The 15597-nt window shown below is 37.8% G+C and overlaps 2 protein-coding genes across 2 annotated transcripts in view; both read left to right on the top strand.

The window, feature by feature from the left end:
- The window catches only part of LOC138152650 (zinc finger protein 396-like), a 50246-nt gene extending 35089 nt beyond the window's left edge, over positions 1–15157 (top strand). Inside the window, 3 exon segments of the mRNA XM_069076680.1 lie at positions 633–1075; positions 12327–12656; positions 12658–15157. Of these exon segments, the coding sequence (XP_068932781.1) occupies positions 633–1075; positions 12327–12656; positions 12658–12699 (815 nt within the window). The 3' untranslated portion in view covers positions 12700–15157.
- On the top strand, positions 5963–12384 carry LOC138152649 (zinc finger protein 24-like). The gene is made up of 3 exons (XM_069076679.1): positions 5963–6326; positions 8690–9181; positions 12139–12384. The coding sequence occupies exons 2-3, from the start codon at positions 8765–8767 to the stop codon at positions 12235–12237; spliced, it is 516 nt and encodes a 171-aa protein (XP_068932780.1). The 5' UTR covers positions 5963–6326; positions 8690–8764; the 3' UTR covers positions 12238–12384.
- Positions 15158–15597: the final 440 nt, after the last annotated feature.

The following is a 15597-nucleotide window of genomic DNA, read 5'->3' as shown; positions in this document are numbered from 1 at the left end:
AATGGTTCAGTGGTTTTTAAATCTCTGACCTCTCTCACTCATCCTTTGTCATCCTTTTTTTTTTTAATTGTTGGTCATTTTTCAGTCATGCCCAACTCCATTTGGGGTTTTCTTGGCAAAAATACTAGATTATACATTTCCTTCTCCAGCCCATTTTATAGATAAGGAAACTGATGCAAACAGGGTTAAGTGACTTGGATGGGATTGCACAGCTCTTAAGTGTCTGGACAGATTCTAGCAACAAGTTTGAAGACATCTTTTTCAGCTTTTCTATTAGGTCTGTTGATTTTGGCCAGGATCTATGTTGTGGAACTATCATTGTTGTAGAGACAGGACAGATTTGAGCACAGGAAGAGGAGTCTTCCTGATCCCAGGCATTGGCACTCTATCTTGCCATCTCTTTTGCTACCCACTTACTATTCTACCTATTCCCATGTTCATTTCATTGTCTCTGTTATCTTTCCCTCCCCGAAGTCTGCTGCCTCCCTCTCTCTGTCTTTCATACTATGGTGCCACTTTGCAGGTATTTACAAGCCATTAATTCCTAGAACATTTGTATTTCATTTAGATCTTCTTGTCCCCCTTGCAGCACAGAGAACAGATGATATTGCATTTTCTTTTTGTCGTTTCAGGTGATGACACCAGAGTGGAAAAGGTAGAACTGACTCCAAAGCAGATTTCTTCTGATATAGAGTCACATGGTAGTATTCCTGGCCCCATCAATATGAATGTACCCCAGGTTTTAAAATTTAGAGAAGCCTGTGAAAGTGATGGCAGATTCAAAAGAAGGCAGGGAAATCCCTCTCGCAAAAAACAGTATAAATGTGATGAATGTGGCAAAAATTTTAGTCAAAGCTCAGCCCTTATTCTTCATCAGAGAATCCATAGTGGAGAGAAACCCTATGAATGTGATGAGTGTGCAAAAGCTTTCAGCAGAAGTTCAATTCTTATTCAACATCGGAGAATCCATACTGGGGAGAAACCTTATATATGTCACGAATGTGGGAAAGCGTTCAGCCAAAGTTCCAATCTTTTTAGACATAAGAGAAGGCACAATAAAGAAAAAATCCTAACAGTATCATGAGTATTTGAAAGTAATGAAAATCTTTTAATCAAAAGAGAAGACTAAATAGAAAAAAATCATTTTGATGAAATCAGTGCAGTTTTAGTGGGCATAAATTCCCTTTTGAACATCAGAAAAGCCACTGTGGAGAACATGAAACACTAATTGCCATTTCTTTCTTATAAGATAGTATGGTACCACTCCTATCAGACATTTGAGAATTCTAGCTCTACTTCAAGCAGTCACTCTCAAGTCCTACTTGTTGAGGATAATCTATTAATTTATTCTATTTCCATTGCGATGTCAACTAGATGACTGTTTGCCCCCTTCTCTAAAAATGTCCTCCTTAGAAAATTTCCCCCTATTTAGAGTGAAAATAAGAGTTTTATAATGTAATTCATTGAAAAGATGAGCACTTTTTATTTTTAAAAATGCAACATAAAAATTCTAGCAACAAGTTTGAAGACATCTTTTTCAGCTCTTCTATTAGGCCTGTTGGTTTTGGCCTGGATCTATGATTTCATTGTTGTAGAGAACATTTTCCACTGTACATCCACAATGAAAACTATGGTCACATAGCTTGTATATATGAGAGATAGGACTTGAACTCAAATCTACTAGATAGCCATCACTCATCTACAACACCATGCAGTCTCTTGTTATCACACTTTAATATGAAGATTCAGGCTTATAGGAAGAGTAGCCAGCAAGGTATAGGCCTATGGTTGCCATTATCTAGGATGGGAGATTATTGAGATCAAGAAATGGATAAGACTTCCAGGTTAGAAAACAGACATACTATGATTGAAGCTACTAAGAATGTAAATAGTATGGAGTTTAGAGCCAGCTCATTGACAAGAACAAAATACTTCCCTGTGTTAGTAGGAAGCCTCTAACTTTAAAAAATGTGTTTGTAAAATAAACTACCAAATCAGATTATTACACAATATCAAAGTATATTGTAACAAACTGATGTTATGCTAAGTGGTCATAGCATCATCATCATCTAGGAAAGTGGAAAGTTGTAGAGTAAAACTTTTTCAGTATAACAGCATTGTCTAAGAAGATCCTTTTTATTAGCTGACTCATGTATCTAATTATATTGGCAAGCATATATTTATAATGAATAAGTGTGAGTGATTGGGCTATTGCATCTTATTTTAAGTATCACTTAAAATTGAGGCAAAGGGAACTAGATAATTTTGTCATAAAATTTCAGAAGTCTCAGTACCTAAGAGACTACTTAGTCCAACCCATTACTTAACAGTATACCAGACAGCTCAATATCAGAAAGCTAACACAACTATGTAATTGTGGTTAATAGATATTTTCTCAACGTACATTAAAAATTGACTTGCTAATACAAATAAATCTTGGGATTTGGGGTATTAGCCTTGGGTAAGTTTAACCACTATTTCCAAACATAGAGTTTGGATCAGATCTCAGTCTGAGTCTGATGAAACCACAAAAATGTAGAAACCTGATTTAAAGAACTTGCCAAAATCTTTTGTATACATTCTTCAATATTGAAGTGAAAAACATCTTCATTATAGTTTATAAGTTTTAAAGATTTTATATTTTTCAGCAGCTCATCAATATGTATTGGGCAAATATAGTAGCACAGAAATTATACCTACATGTTTAATGGAAATAAGTGTTCTATTTGAAAATAAAGCAACTGGTTTATTTATTTAAATTACTTTGACAGGAACTGATAAACTAATTTTCCCTTTTGAGGGATCCATTATATGTATTATAATAATACACATTTTGTTAGTGATAATGCCTAAGTAACATACTTCATTTACTGTATTCTCCTGTTATGCTTCAATTATACCACTAGGTAGAAGAACATCAGATATAAAGATGAGATATAAGAAAGAAGAAAGAAAAGAAGGTACCTATAATTGGCTGTCTGGTCTGCCTGTAACTGTCACAAACTATAATCATTTCACACTTGTCCCAAGAATATTAATATATTTAATGCTTTGGATGATTGGAATTAGTGTGGACCAGTTAACAATTTATGTGACAAATACATAGCAACAAGTCATCAAAAAAAGCCAGTGGGGAAAAGTGAATGCAAAATGGAGCTTGCTTATAAATATGCTGATAGTGATGATGTCATGTGGATTATAGTTAAGTATTAAGTATGACTATGTATTGATATGATATATTATTTTATGTTATAGGAAATGTAAGGGTCTTTTGTTTTGGAACTCATTCTCCTTGTGGCTGAACGGAAACAAACCAATAAAGCAATGACTTCCCTATAGATAATCATTGTTGTGTGTTATTCCCCCAATAAGAGGATGATAGTCATTGCATTAGGACTTGGATACTTTTCATGGGATACTGTAGAGTTGAAATCAGCTACTCTCATTTGATTAAGCATTCATTCAGCAAGTATTTATTAAGTGCTTAAAACATACCAGGCTCTGGGGATACAAAACAAAAACAATGCCTGCCCTTATGTTCTACTGGGGGAAATGATGATTACATGGATAAATAAGTACAAAAAATATTCAAAGTAATGTGGGACAGGGGAGAGGTTCTGAACAATTGGAGGCATCAGGAAAGACCTTGTGTAAAAGATGACACTTGAACTAAACGTGGTTGGAAAACAGGAATTCTAAAAAACAAGTGAGGAGGGGAGTATGTTTTAGGGAGATAACATATGAAAAGGCTCAAAGATGGGAGATGAAATGTTATGTACAACAAGTTAGGCCAGTCTGGCTATGTTGTCTGTAAAGGGCACAACATATGATAAGCCTCAAAAAGATAGGCCATACCGAGATTATGAAGAGCTATAAACACCAAACAGCAAAGGAGTTTGTATTTTATTCTAGCAATTCAGTATGACATGATCAAAACTTCCCCTGGGGGCCAAAGGTAAAAAATTTGATCACAGTATTCTTCCTTTCCTAACAGTTGAACAGGCCCTTTAAAAGTTCAGAAAACATGGAGGTCTCTATCTGGCAAATGTAGACAATTTGTAGGCATAATCAAGATATTAGTATCTACTATTAGGTAAATAACCTCCAAAAACAGAAGATGTGATAGTTGTCTTCAAATATTCTAAATTTCATCAGGGAAAATATATTATACTTGTTCTGCTTAAACCCAGAGGGTAGGCATAGGAGTGATGGATATATTTTGCAGAGAAACAAACTTGGGCTTCAAATACGGAGACTATTCCTAACAGCTATGTAAAAAAATAGAATGGATGGTTTCATTTCAACAAACATTAAGTGACTGCTATGTGAGACATCTTGAGAGCTGAGGGTACAAAAACAAAACTAAAAAAACAAACTAAAAAAGCCTTCAAAGAATATACATTTCTACTGTGGAAATGTAGTGGGTTCCCCCTAACTGGAGGTCTTCCAACAGAAGCTGGAGTCACAAAGAGGATTCCTCTTCAGGTAGGAATTGAACTAAATGACTCCTGAGGCTCAAAACCTGATGAGATTCCATGATTTTTACAAGTTTTTTATGCAAGTAACTAAAAATTCAAATCAGTTGTAGTAGGAAAATATCTGCCAATGTACCTTACTGACTTATGAAAAAATTGCCCATTGAGTTGTCTTTTCTGACTTGGCTCAAGCTTTTTGTTAGAACTAATAAAGCAGAGATCAACATTTTAGAACATTTAACCAAAAGAAATTTAGCTCTGCATTTGTTTTCAATTCCTAAATTCAATACCTGAAATTCCACTCTATCTCTCTGACCAAGCAGTTTTCCTTCCCCATTTAAAAAAAAAAAAATTCTTGTAATCAGTGTATAATAGTCCTGGTCTTTATTTCCTTTCTTTGTGTATTTCATATTTTATAATTTTTATGGCACCATAATACTCTATTACATTGATTTATTAAGTGCCTACTATGTACCAAGCATTATGGTAGGAGGTGGACTCCAAAAACAAAAGTGAAACAGTCCTACCCTTAAAGTGCTTACAATTCTAAAAGGGAATTTGAGGGATGTGGGGGTCTGAGGGAGGTGCAGAAAGACATTAGGAAAGGCTTCATGTAGGTGATGCTTGCCTTATCTTAAATTATTTGGGGTAGGAGTAGTTTTCAATTTTTGTCTTTTCCAAATCTCTCCTTCCATATATACATGTGCATGCATGCATGTATGTATGTATGTGTGTGTAGGATATTTTAAATGACTTATCATTTTAAAATGTTTGCATTCTAGCAGGTACAAAGTGGTATCCTGACATTACAAAACTTTCTAATGAATATTATTACTGGAAAGCTATTGGAGAAATTGTTTCAAGACACCTGGTTTACTGTTATCTATTGCTAGGTTGTATAGGGTGAAAAACCGAACGTTTATAGGTTCCAAAAGTCTTAGTGCAAGTTTAAACTTTAGTATCAAAAGTGCACTAAGACTTTTGCAATGCCTTGTATTTTATCCTAGAGTAACTAGGGAGCCAATGGAGTTTATTAGACGAGGGAATGACATGGTCACTCAGCTGTGTGATCGGTAGATTGGAGAAAGGAAAGACTGGAGATAACGAGAACCTGGACTAAAGGTAGTGACTTGAGTGGCTTTGTGCACAGTGAAGGGGGCAGATGCTAGATATACTGCGGCGCTAGAAAAGGCAGGATTTGACATGTGACTGCAAATGTCGAGTGAGAATGTATAAGGATAGTCGCCAAGGTTATGAATAGTGCTTACTGTCCTTTTCTGTTCTAAATATATGGTCACATGGTTCCAGGATTCTCTACCCCCCCCCCCCATCTCTAAGGGAACTACTTGGTTCATTTCCCTGTGGCCGACCAGGTTCGAGAACCGGAAGCAGCTCCACCAGGAGGCTTCTGGGAGAACGTTTTTCTACCATCCTTTTACGACAGCCCGGAAAAAGCGAGTCGCTTCCTTCCAAGGCTGGAGGTGAGAATAAGAACCCTGCCGGGGAAGCGGCAGTCAGAAGTGGGAGTACAGAGACCTAGGAGTCAGGAGGCTTGGCTTCATTCATCTTTGTGTCCAAAGGGCTGCAAGTGGAGAAAGGGCTGTACCCAGAGCCAGAGATTTGCGACGAAGGACTGGGAAGGGGGGAGAGGAGAACTTGCTATTCTTCGTGGCAACCTTGTTGTGACGTTTTAAACCTTATCTCCATTCCCGGCCGCAGGGCCATTGAGGGTTGAGTGTTCTAAGGGAGGTTCCTGTCTGCAGAAAGTAGGGGCCGTGTGCGAGGGCTTCTGGGAAGAGTAGTCCGAGCAGGGTGTGTGCGGAAATTTTAAAAGGGTCTTCTTGGAAATAGGTGAGTGCTGGGCTGAGGGACTGGAAAAGCTCCGGTACCCTGGCCGGTCACCTCTGCGGCTTTTATGGGATGTGCCTGGGGGTACTTTGAGGCTCTGGACCCTGGAGCCGAAACAGGAAAATTGTATTTAGAGCGTAGGCCTGCTCAGACCGTGTCCTGTACTCCTCACTGGCTCTTTCCATTCCCACTCCCTCCTTACTGAGCTGAAGGGAACTTTTTCTCAGAAAATAGACAAAAAAGGCGCCGGGGCGGGGGGGTTGGGGGGGGGGGAGGGCAGCTCGAAGTGAGGGGGGAGAAAGCGTCAATAAATGAACACATTTTTAAAAAATAAATAACAAAGTGCCAAGCACTGGGCTGAGCCCTGGAAATACACCACCTAAATAATGATGCATTCATTCTGTCAAGGAGTTTAACATTCTGTTGAGGGAGACAACGTTTACAAAATGAAAGATACACAAAATAAAGACCAGGCAGTTTTGGAGAGCGCACTAACATCTTGGGAAAGATTTCATGCAGCAAGTATTGCTTGAGCTGTTTTGAAGGAAACAAAATTAAGAGGCAGAGATGAGAGAGTGCATTCCAGGCATAGGATTCAGTGCAAAGTCAAGAAGATGGGGAGATGGAGTGTCCTGTATGAAAACCAGAAAGGTTAGTCTGGCTGGACTGCAAAAGTGTGGTAAAAACGAGTGGATACGTAAGGGAATTTGGAAAGGCAGTTTGGGAAAAGATCATGAAGGGTTTAAAATGACAAAACCCTTTTGTACGTGATAGTTGTTTGAATTTAATCCTAAATTCCAGGAACTTCAAACTACAGAAACCACTGGAGTTCATTGAGTGAGAGTTACATGATCACACCTGTGCTTTTGGAAAACCATTCTAGTAGATTTGTGGTGAATGGATTTGAGAAATAAGACAAGAAGAGGAAATGGGAGACTATTGCAATAGTCTATGCAGTAGACTGGGCCTGAACCAGAGTGGTGAGTGTGTGAATAGATGGGTGACATTTGAGATGTTGGAGAGGTAGAAAGATAAATATTTGGCAATTGAATAAATATGTGGAGTTAAGGAAGGGAAGTTTCCAAAAAACAGACAAAAACCTTGGGCCCAGTCAGGATTAGGAATGAAAAAGCAGACTACTAGAATCTTTTGCTGATAAGGGCTGACTCCTAGGGTTGGAGTCCTTTTCTCCAGGTTAGTGCATGATGAACTTTTTGAAGAGGAATAATGGATCGTCCATAGTTACTGAGTAGAATTGAGTCTTTGTTCAGTTTATTTAAATAAATATTGAAAGAAATGCACAAGGCCTTAGGTTAAGATAGAAGGAAAGTAGAAGTGGGTAAAATTTTCCTGTCACTTTGGTTCACTGGAGGAAAAAAAAAAGTGTGCTGGCTACCCACAAACAAAAAAAAACCATTTGAGACCCATAAAAGATTTGAGCAGATGTTGCCATAGCATTTCAGATTTTACTCTACCACCCATTTCATCATACTTAATATTTATGGACAATATGTATTGAAAATTATCTGAAGACAAAATTAGGGGAGCTGCTTTAAATTTTTAAGAACCCCTTTCTGGGGATCAGTGAATACATTATCCACAGTTGCTCTTAGGTAGGTGTTTTCCTAGAGTCTGGCCCATACACTGGAGGTTTCTCACAGATTTTACTTCTTTCTTTGTCATTCTAGCTGATCTTGTATTTGCTGTTTTTGCCATCATGTCTGTTACTATATGGGTTTCTCATATTTGTTTAAGTTACAGAGGTTTCTGACAATTGTAAAGGCAATTGGTGGCACAGTGGAAAGATTGCTGGGCCTGGAGTCAGTAAGACCCAAGTTCAAATCCAGCCTTGGACATTGACTAGCTTTGTGACCCTGGGCAGATCTCTCAAACTCTCAGCCTCAACTGTAAAATGGGAATAAAATAACACCAGGCATAGTGTCAGGTACATAGTAGTTGCCATATAAATGTTTATTCCTTCCCAGTTTGTCACAACACACCTGTGAGGGAAGAAGTACAAATATTATTCCCCTTTTACAGATGAGGAAATCAAAGCTCAGGGAAATGTAATGGCTTAAAGTTACAGGGCCAATAAGTAGTAAAGCAGAGACTAGCATTATAATCAGAATAATTAAGAGTGCTTTGACTCTTGTGACCAGATTTTCCTTTCCTTTTATAAAGTTGTGGTTTATATAAGGAATAATTGCCAATATTTCTTTGTTCTATCTTATTTTTCCATCTCAGAAAAGCAAATATCCTTATTGAATGACTAGGTCCTGACTAGCCTTCATTATCATATGTATGTCTAAGCTTTTAGGGTCAGTTATCTGTTGCTGCTGATTTTTTTTTTTTGTCCAATATTCCAGGAGTAGCTTTGAAGAAGAGCTAAAGGTAACCTAGATTGGACCCCAGCTGAAGTAAATTTCCTTCCAAGATTCAGAATGTCTGCACAACTGAGTGAGGATTCAATATTGATTTCTCCTGCTTTAACTGAAAAAGAGAATGTTTTGAGAGTGAAGATAGAAGAGGACTGCGCCTATGAACAGGGATCTAGTGTCCAGTGGAACAGCTGCCATGGTCCAGAGATCTTTCGCCAACAGTTCAGGCAGTTTGGGTACCAGGATTCACCAGGGCCCCGTGAAGCCCTGAGCCAACTCCGTCAACTTTGCCGTCTCTGGCTTAGACCAGAGAAGCACACAAAGGAGCAGATTCTTGAGCTACTGGTCCTGGAGCAGTTCCTGACTATCTTGCCCAAGGAACTCCAGACCTGGGTTCGAGAGCATCATCCAGAAAATGGAGAAGAGGCAGTGATCATTCTAGAAGATTTGGAGAGAGAGCTTGATGAACCAGGACATCAGGTAGGAAGGGGGAAAGGTTATCTGAAATAACTCCTTGATTCTCTTTTCTTTCTAGGTTTTGAGGATACTATTCTCTCCTAGTTTTCCTCCTACCTATCCGACTGTGCTTTTTCTTTCTCATTTTCTGGATCTTTCTCCAGATCATACCCTCTAACTACAGGTGTTTCTCAGGGTTCTATCCTTGGCCTTTTTGTCTTCTATACTGCTGACCCCTCTTCTATACTGCTTCACTTGATGATCTCAACTCCCATGGATTTAATTACCATGTCTATGCTGATTATTCTTAAATCTACCAATCCTGCCCCAGTCTTTCTCCTAACTTCCTATTTTGCATCTCCAGCTGCCCCTAAGACATCTCTAACTACATGTTTAGTAGAAATCATAAATTCGGTATGTCCAAAATAGAACTCATCTTTTCCCCTAAACCCTTCCCCACTCCTGTCTTCCCTATTACTGTAGAGGGCAACACTATCTTCCCATCCCTCAGGCTCACAGCCTAGGAGTCATCCTGGATTCTTTACTATCTCTCACCCCCATCCCTTGTCCAATCTGTTGCCAAGGTCTATTGATTTCACCTTTGCAGCATCTTTCCAATATTCCCCCTTCTCTCCTCTGACACTGCCACCACTCTGCTGCAAGCTTTCATCTCCTCGTGCATGGAATATTTCAGTAGCCTGCTTCAAGTATCTCCCCATTCCAAATCTATCCCCCATTTAGCCAATAAAGTGATTGTCCTAAAGTACAGGTCCTATCATGCCACGCACACAAACACACCCCAACTCAGCAAACTCTAGTGGCTTCCTTTTGCTTCAGGAGCAGATACAAAAATGCTCTTTGGTATTTACAGTCCTTCATAATCTAGGTCCCCTCCTACCTTTCCATTCTTCTTATACTTTACTACCTTGTAACACCAGCCTACTGGCTGTTCCACACAAGACACTCCATCTTTAGGTCTGGGCATTTTCTCTGGTTGTTCCCCATTCCTGGAAAGCCCTCTGTTCTTCTCTATAACTACTGACCTCTCTGGATTCCTTTAAATCCTAACTAAAATCCCACCTTCTATAGCCATCATTAACCTCTCTTAATTCCAGTGCTTTCTTTCTGTTATTTCCTATTTATTGTGTATATAGCTTGAGATATTTGTTTGTTTGCATGCTATCTTTCCCATTAAATTGTAAGCTCTTTGAGAGCAGGACCTGTCTTGCCTTTTTATATCCCCAGCATTTAGCACAGTGCCTGGCATATAGTAGTTGCTTAATAAATTTTTAATTGATTGAGAGTATAGGTGTGGACCTTTGGACTTGTTTTGGGGCATTTATGGAAGAATAAGAAGATAACTGAATTTCATTCTCCACTTTGCTAGTTTGGAATTAGAGGTCCCTATGTATGTATGTTTTCTCCTGTTGTCTGATCCATTTCTAGGTGATAGAATGAAATCATCTTTGCCTTGTTGATTTTTCCTGGACTGTTCTTTTTTCTCTGCTTTATTTCCCATTCCAGTTGTGATTCCTTTCCAACCACCTATCCTCCCCCAATAACTAAATTGATTCCAGGTTTCATTCAGTGGTCGAGCACAAGAAGACCTTATAGAGGAGATGGAACCTCAGGAAACAGCTGAGGAGTCATCAAATATACAGTCCCTGCCCATGGAGAATGAGCTTAAATGGGAAACCTGGGAGTTCCACCCCCTAAGACACAGTGGTAAGGAGCTGGCTTCTATCTGGTTTAGAATATGTAGCACAAAATATTGGTGACTTTGTCAGTAGTGTCCTAGAAAACTTTTCTTGCTCATTTACCTTCTACTAGGAAATGTCCCTCTCCAAGCAAGAAAACTGCCTCTAGATATATATGGTGTGCTCTCTAGTATAATTTTAGCATAATTTCTTGTTATCAGATTGTCATGAGCTTCTAGGAATTTTTATTCCCACATGTCAGTTGCATCAGTTATTTCTCCCTTTGTAACCTCTTCCTTGAAAATTTGTTTACCCAAAAATAGCAAGTTTTCATATTACAAAGATCTCTTCTAAATTCTAAAGTAATTAATATATTTTTAAAGTAATTAATTTAATAGATTTTTAATCTAAGGTATCACAAGCTTATCTCATCAGAGTTGTCATTACTGTCCTGTGCACGGCCCTTCACCCTAATAGTCGATGACACTGTATTTTATTTTAAATCTAAATGATAGTTTTGTTCACCTGAGACTACTGTGTCCCTCCTCCCTTTTCCTCCCTCCCTCCTGCTGTACAGCTCCTTAGCCCCCACATTTCAGAAATATTTTCTGACTGATCACCATTCATCTGATGACCGAACCCTTACTCCCTTAAAAGGAAGGAATATTGCAACAGCTTAGAATCATCAAAGCTTAGTATTGGAAAGGACCTCAGAGGTCATATTTCATCCAAATACCTGAAGCACTGTTTTATGTTTCAACACTTCAAATAACATTGAACTCTCACTACATTTTTAGGCTGTCTCAAATGTGTTAGATTACATTTTTATTTTCCTCTCCAATAACAACTTTCAAATTCTGTCAGCTAGTATAGATCAGAATTCAAATAAAAACATGCAAAATTTCATCATTCCTGTGTTGTTACTTCTCTAACCATATCCTTTTATCTATATTTTCCAAATTCCTTTATTCTACTTGATCTTTGCTGATTGTTTTTTCCTAGGTCCTTGACTGCTTTTCTAAAAAGTCATTATGAAAGGCTTTTTTACTACCCATAATAATGATTACCTCATTATTCTCATAATATTTTCTCACTTCTGACTAATGGTAATTTTGTTTTACTCTCTCTTTCACACCCACACTTATTATTATGATACTATTTTACAGAAATATATAAACCATTTAGTGTGTTTATATATTATTTGGATCATACTCTTCTGTCTCTAGTTGGTTCCCTTCTCAAAATACAGGGAATAAGTAGCATTTGTATTTTCTGTTGTTTCAGATGGTGATACTCAGACTGAGAGTGGGGAGTCCCCTCCAGATCAAGAGATTTCATCAGGCATGGAACCACAGGATGATATTTCTGGCACTCTTAATATAGACGTTGCTCAGATTTTCAAATATGGAGAAATCTGTCAGCGTGAGGGCAGATTTGAAAGAAAGCAGGGAAATCCCTCTCGTAAAAAACAGCATAAATGTGATGAATGTGGTAAACTCTTCAGCCAGAGCTCAGCCCTTATTCTACACCAGAGAATACACAGTGGGGAGAAACCCTATGAATGTGATGAGTGTGGGAAAGCCTTCAGCCGTAGTTCAATCCTTATTCAACATCAGAGAATCCACACTGGAGAAAAACCATATAAATGTCATGAATGTGGGAAAGCTTTCAGTCAGAATTCTGGGCTTATTAATCATCAGAGAATCCATACTGGGGAAAAACCCTATGAGTGTAGTGAGTGTGGGAAAGCTTATAGTCAAAGCTCAAATCTTTTTAGGCACCAGCGAAGACACAGTGAAGACAAAATCCTATCAATGTCATGAATGTGTAAAAATATTCTTTTAGAGCTTGGGCATTTGTCATCAGACAAGAAGGTGTAATGGGGGAAGAAGGGAATCAGTTTAGTTTTAGTTGACTAAATAGTTCCCTCTTAACATCAGAATAGCTCCTGTGGAAAATGAGAGAGATCTTTAGTCATTATTTGTACTTTATCTTTATGTTGTCATACCTTTCTATAGACTCTCAGAATCTTAACCTTATTTTTGATATTTATTTCTAAATTTCCTGTTTGTAAACATGTCTCCTGTGCCTGAAAAAATTTTGAAAGCTTCCATGTTAAGACTAGTAAATTGTTTCTGTATTGAGATTATGAGTCCCTTCAAAGACAGGTTTTGTGTCCTTTTAAAAATGTAACACCAAAACTCTAAAAACCAAATCCCAAAAGCACCATTTCTGACTCTTAAATTATGTCTTTTATTAAAATCTTGTTTGTAAACCAGGTTCTAGGAATTTGATAGGTACTTCAAAAGAAAGAGACCTTTACATTTAGAACAAAAGAAAATTGTACGTTTAAGTGCCTACTGTGTGCTAGGCACTATGCTAAGCTCTAGGCATAAAAAAAGTCAAAAAATTATACCTGCTCTTGAGCTCACAACCTAATGAGGGAGACTACAAACAAATGTGTACAAATTAGCTATATACAGGATAAAGGAAATAAAGATGAGAGGCATTAAAGAGGGATTGAAAAAAATTTCTTGGAGAAGATGGATTTTTGTTGAACTTGAAGGACACCAGTAGGGAGAGATAAGAGGGAGAGCATTCCAGGCATGGGGTACAAGGCCAGTGTCACTGGACTGAAGAGTGTATATAGCAAGGAGTAAGGAATACGAAGAATGGAAATGGGTGGGGAACAAGGGTGTGTTGCCCTTTGTAGTGCCAAACATAGGATTATGTATTTGATCTTGGAGTTAATAAGGAACCACTGGAGTTTATTGAGTAGGGAGATGGGTCAGAGTCAAACATTGAAAAGCAGACCTGGCCCTTCAATCAGGAAAGGGATAAATTCTTTTATTGAATAAGGATTGGTTGATAATAAGACTGTGCATTAAGGATATAGTTATTTAACTTTTAAAATAATGTCCAAAGCTGTCTAATCTGTAGGCAGTTTATTGATGAAATTACAGAACCAACATGTATCTTATCAGGAAATAGTCAATTAAAATGTAGCCAGTATAAAATATAACTCTAAAATGGGAAATTTTAGGATATTATGAGAATATGATGGATGGCAGATGTTAACAGGATAATGATGTCATCCAGGTTATCTTGGATATCCTAGAAAAAAGGATAATTGGAGAATAAGACTTATCAGCATGTCTCTAGCACTCTCTAATTGATAAGCACCTACTCTGTGCCTAGCCCTGTGCTAATCACTGAACATACAAATAACTAATTCCAACTTTCAAAGAGCTTAAATTCTAATGTGGAAGGTAAGAAATTCACTGAGCAATGCCAGCTGCTGGCATAATTGTCTAATCAATCCAGCCAATATGTCTTTATGGATGAGAACCACTGAGGTTAAGAAAAGTAGTGAGCATTTACTGTGTATAAAGCACTGTGCAAGTTCCTTGATGTTATTGTAGCTTGGTACCTACCACTATGACTTATAAACTGGTTTTCTACTACAAATGAGTGTCTTGAGAATGTAGGGGAGTATAGAATATTTTTCTTCTGTAGGGTGTAATTCTTGCTGAGTAAGCTAGTTCCTTAGAGCTAATGCAACCACCAGAAATCTAGGGATTTTGTCTTAAAGAGCTGGGGAGCATCCCTTATTAGCATTCTTCGTCTTCAAGTTGAAGCTGCTCACTATTGCGAGTTCTTAGGCTTTTTGAAAGATCTTGTCTTAATACCTACCACTCAGACACCAGGTACACTTAAAATTATACCTTTATGTTTAAGTGTTCTGTTTAAAAATGGTTTGTTCATGTCTAAAATATGTCAGACTTCATGAAACTAATTTTCAGTGTTTCCAGGTTTCTTTAACTTGTATATAGGGTTATAATAATACACATATTATTAGTCAGTAGACTATGTACTCCATGACTGTATCCCAGGTTCATTGCTTGGTGGAAAATACCAGTAGCAGAATAAGACTGTGAGAAAGAGGAGGGAAAAAGACGTGCTTATAGTGATCCTCTGATGCTGACCTTTATGAATTTTAATCTCAAAAATAAATATCTTATGCTTGGAGTGCCTTCAAAATAAAATGAGATTGTTATGGGCCAGTTAAACCTAGTGGTAAATAAAAGACCAGCAGGTGGAGAAGTGGATGCAAAAAGGGGCTTGTTAATAGATAAACTGATCATGCTTAACTAAGAAATGTTTTATAGATTTAACAGTACAGATATGGATTGATACTGTGTATTTTAAGATATAAAAGGGTCTTTGGCTTGGAACTCATTCTCCTTGTAGCAGCTGAGAGAGAACAAGTGATGTTTAATAAAGCTATGAACTCTCCCTGAAATGAATATATCTTGCATTATTCCTGACTACTGATAAGAAAAAAATAATTGGAACTAGTAGGTGAGATTGCAGATTTAAGAAAAATTATAAAGGAAACAGTCACCTACATCTTAAATTACAAGCTGTGCAATGAATTACAAAATCCAGGCTTCCCTTAAATGAGAGGGTGCTTTCAGGGGAGCCAGGCAAGCAATTACAACTGTAATATCTAAGCACAAATCAGTCCTGAATACCTATCTGAAAGGATTTATTTCCATGAAATCCATTGCTGACATCCTCATTTTGCTGCACTGGCTAATCCCAAGAGGCACTGTATCTTAGAATACAGAGACCCCTTTCAGAAGACATAATCCTTTGAAATTGCGCTAGCTGATCTTGACATAAAATAATGGCACCTCTTGGTGGTTAAGGTAGGTAACTTCAGACTTGGATTATGTACAT

This window comes from Petaurus breviceps, unplaced genomic scaffold, assembly GCF_028583685.1.
Source record: "Petaurus breviceps papuanus isolate PSGF00001 unplaced genomic scaffold, PetGlider_PUasm1.0 90925, whole genome shotgun sequence".
Classification (NCBI taxonomy): domain Eukaryota; kingdom Metazoa; phylum Chordata; class Mammalia; order Diprotodontia; family Petauridae; genus Petaurus; species Petaurus breviceps.
This window is presented reverse-complemented; position numbering and strand designations above follow the sequence as displayed.

Coding starts and splice junctions, on each gene's coding strand:
- LOC138152649 (XM_069076679.1), top strand. CDS start 8,765: ATGTCTGCACAACTGAGTGAGGATTCAATATTGATTTCTCCTGCTTTA. Junction 9,182..12,138: donor TTGATGAACCAGGACATCAG/GTAGGAAGGGGG, acceptor CTGTTGTTTCAG/ATGGTGATACTCAGACTGAG.